A 4,020-nucleotide genomic window follows, 5' to 3' on the forward strand; every position below is an offset into this window, starting at 1 on the left:
CTTTTAATGGGCGTCGAGACTCTAAAAACATACGCCCATCGACTGTCAACAGAACTGGTGGTCAAGGTCGAGGCCGAGCCAAAGTTCAATGCCAACTTTGCGGCAAAGTTGGTCACATGGTAGATCGTTGCTGGCACCGGTTTGATGAGGAATTTATGTGTGTGACGTTTGACTCTCAAACTCACAATACTCGTAAAAGTCAGTCTATCAACGCTCATTACTCGGCTGCTGATACTTCGAGACTCGGCTGTGAATGCTGCAAGGGCCACTCCCAAGAAGCAGGCAGTATGCAAGCCAACACTGCTTCTAGATTTAACGACCACTGGGTGGTCGACTCTGGAGCCACGCATCATATTACCCCAGATGCAACAAATGTTTCGAACACCACTGAATTTCGAGGTCCAGGTAAACTAACTATCGGAAATGGGGCCTCCATTGATATTCATAACATTGGTACTGCTCAACTTCCTCTTACTACTAACTCGTCAAGAACCCTGATCTTGAACGAGTTGTTACATGTACCTTATATAACCAAAAATTTGCTTTCCGTATCCAAGCTTGCTAGGGATAACAAGGTTTATCTTGAATTCCATGCTGAAAGATGTCTTGTTCGTGATGAACGTTCCAAGGCGATCTTACTTCAAGGTGTTGAGAAAGGTGGTTATATGTGTTTCGCTGAGCGGGCTTGATGCAGAAAAGAAGACTGCTGAAGCTAACATTGCATCTGCCTCTCAATCTGATGTGGCATCGACGGTTGGGGCATCCAGCTAGTTTTGCGTTTAGTAAAGTTGCAAAAGAACTTGATGTAAGACTTGACCTTGATGTTAATAAAACTTGTGTGGCTTGCTTTATGGGTAAAAGTCACAAGCAACCGTTTCCTTCATCAAGTACCCAATACAGTGCACCATTTGAGCTAATTTTTCTGATCTTTGGGGACCTCCCCATGTTGCTTCTAATGGTTATAGGTATTATGTAACGTTTATAGACGCCTTTACTCGTTTTACTTGGCTTTATCTACTCAAAGATAAAGCTCAAGCAGTTGAAGCATTCAAGGGATTTCACAAGTTAGTTACAAATCAATTCGGTGGCTCGATTAAAGCGTTGCAATCAGATTGGGGTGGAGAATATCGAGTGTTTTCTGTCTTACTTGCTAAATCCGGGATAGTGCATCGACTGACCTGCCCTCACGTCTGAGCAAAACGGGGGGGGTCGAACGCAAGCATCGCCATGTCGTTGAGTTAGGTCTTGTACTGCTTGCCCAAGCTTCGTTGCCTTTGCAATACTGGTCATATGCCTTCGTAACTGCTGTTCATCTCATAAATCGTCTTCCAACATCTGTTCTTGGAGGGATTACACCATACGAGAAGTTGACTCAAAGAAAACCGGATTATGCTTATCTCAAGGTCTTCGGATGCCAGTGCTTTCCACATCTCAGACCCTTCCAGAATAACAAACTATGTTTTCGATCACAATCTTTATTTCTTGGCATTAGCCCTCGACACAAGGGTTACCAGTGCTTGGCAAACAATGGTAGAGTATACATCTCTAGGCATGTGGTATTTAACGAATCTGTTTTTCCATTTGCAGAAAAAAACGCAGCCTGTTCATCACATGGTTCGCAGGGTGTTTGCTTGCAAAATATTTCGATTGTAGCTGATGTAAAGAAGTTGAGTCTTGATGCTATGTCTACAAACCATCAGGATGCTGCAGTTGTTGAGGACAGTGATGAACAACAGTGCCAGAATATGGTTGAATCAAATAACAACAATGTTGGGACCACACAAGGTGAAGGGTTAATTCCTATAGCTGGCTCGGGGGCAGAATTCAATGCGCCTGTTGTAAATGATACTGATGCAGTAACTAGCTCAAATCGAGAGCATGAAGAATTGGTGTCACCTACTGTTGCACCTACTTTACCAGTGATGGAAAGTCATCATCCGATGATAACACGCAGTAAAACGTGGTATTTACAAACCCAAGTTGTATTCTATTCATTTGATAATGAGATTCCCTCCTCGGTACAAGAGGCGCTACAGACGACCGAGTGGAAGGAGGCAACGCAAGCCGAGTTCGAAGCACTTCAAAGGAACAATACGTGGGAACTGGTCAAATTGCCAGAAGGTCGCACTCCTATTGGGTGCAAATGGTTGTTTAAGCTAAAGCGTAACCCTGATGGTTCTATACACCGCTATAAGGCACGACTAGTTGCGAAAGGCTACTCGCAAATACCAGGACATGATTTCCTCGATACATACAGCCCGGTTGTTAAGTTCGCCTCCCTTAATGCAATCTTGGCACTAGCAGTGTCTAATAACTGGGAATTGAGACACATTGATGTGAACAATGCCTTCCTCAATGGTGATCTTACTGAGGATGTATTCATGAAGCAACCACCAGGATTTGAACAATTTACTGAAGATGGATCTACACTGGTCTGCAAGCTTCAAAAGGCCTTGTATGGACTGCGCCAGGCGCCCAGGAATTGGCACGCTAAGCTCCGCAACAGCCTTGTACAGATGGGTTTTACAGCTTCACGAGCAGATGCATCCTTCTTTGTTTGCAAACGAGATACTGGCAATGTGTATGCATTAGTATACGTTGATGATATCGTCATTACGGGGCCCTCGTCGTGTGAAATTCAAGCAGTAGTTCAGTTACTCAGTTCTGCTTTTTCGCTTAAGGATCTTGGTGCACTTCATTTCTTCTTGGGAATTGAAGTTCATCGCTCCGTGAATGTCTCTTCTTGAATCAGAAGAAGTTTGTGCTAGAGTTGCTAGAAAAAACGAACATGACAAGGGCAGCTGCTTGCCATACACCAATGGTTCTGGCACCAAAGCTGTCAAAGGATGCTGGAGAGTTACTGCCGAATCCAAGTGAATACCGCAGCGTAGTAGGGTCATTGCTACTTATGTCACACCCGACCTGATTTGTCTTATAGTGTGGGAAAGGTGGCGCAATTTATGCATGCACCACGAAATGCATTGGCTTGCAGTCAAGCGAATCCTTCGATATCTGGTTGGTACGATAGATTACGGGTTAATGTTTCAAGCAAGCAAGGCAGAACTGACTGTATCAGCATTTGCAGATGCTGATTGGGGAGCAAATGTAGACGATCGAAGGTCAATCTCTGGCTATGGTGTGTTCATTGGCAAATGTTTAGTTGCATGGAGTTCAAAGAAACAGAAAACCGTATCTCGATCCACAATGGAGGCTGAATATAAGAGTTTGGCTGACGCAACAGCTGAAGTCGCTTGGACGAGCTCTTTTCTTGCAGATTTGGGGTTTCAGCAGTTGAGAGAGAGCCAGTGCTTTGGTGTGACAACACAGGAGCAGTAGCCATGAGTGCTAATCCTGTGTATCATGCTCAATCGAAGCATATAGACCTCGATATACACTTCGTTCGGGAGAAGGTTGCAGCTGGTCAGTTGAGGGTTAACTACATACCAGCCAGGCATCAAATAGCTGATGGTTTCACCAAACCACTCTCCAAGTCTGCATTTGAAGAGTTTCGCCGCAATGTGTGTGTTGTACCAGGGTTGTAACATTGTCTTAGTAAAAAAAAAAGAAAAAAAAGAGTAGAGGGAATGTAAGCTGTAGACATGCACGTACAATAGCATGGCTATAGCATGTGGATAGTTTCGGTTATATTTGGCGCCAGAGTTTGTTAGATTGTTAGAGCAGTTATTAGCTCAACACCAGCTATAAAGCTGGCATACTTGTGAACTGTAAAGCAAGAAGAAATATACTGATCTTTGTATTCTGTTCTTCAACAGAAACCATGAACGAGAGATCTGCAAGAAGAAACATAAGAAGCAAAATTCGAACCTAAGTGAGCAGTAACTCAACCCCTCGGAAGCCATCTAAGGAGGGTCCAAGTAGCGACGATCCTCCGCCGCTTGAAGTTCCACAGCAGGAGGGGTGTAGTAGAATGAACAGGCATGGAAACCAACTGTCCGTCGCCGACCTTCCCAAATCAACGCACTAATTTCTAAACTATATATGATTCCAAAGATGAAATCT

The 4,020-nt window shown here is 44.1% G+C and overlaps 1 protein-coding gene across 1 annotated transcript; it reads left to right on the forward strand.

The window, feature by feature from the left end:
• The first annotated feature begins 2,788 nt into the window (after positions 1-2,788).
• LOC120198442 (uncharacterized mitochondrial protein AtMg00810-like) lies at positions 2,789-3,336 on the forward strand. Its single transcript, XM_039199789.1, has 2 exons — positions 2,789-2,873; positions 2,993-3,336. The coding sequence occupies exons 1-2, from the start codon at positions 2,789-2,791 to the stop codon at positions 3,334-3,336; spliced, it is 429 nt and encodes a 142-aa protein (XP_039055720.1).
• The last annotated feature ends 684 nt before the right edge of the window (positions 3,337-4,020 follow it).

This window comes from Hibiscus syriacus, unplaced genomic scaffold (assembly GCF_006381635.1).
Source record: "Hibiscus syriacus cultivar Baekdansim isolate YM2019G1 unplaced genomic scaffold, ASM638163v2 tig00117056_pilon, whole genome shotgun sequence".
Classification (NCBI taxonomy): domain Eukaryota; kingdom Viridiplantae; phylum Streptophyta; class Magnoliopsida; order Malvales; family Malvaceae; genus Hibiscus; species Hibiscus syriacus.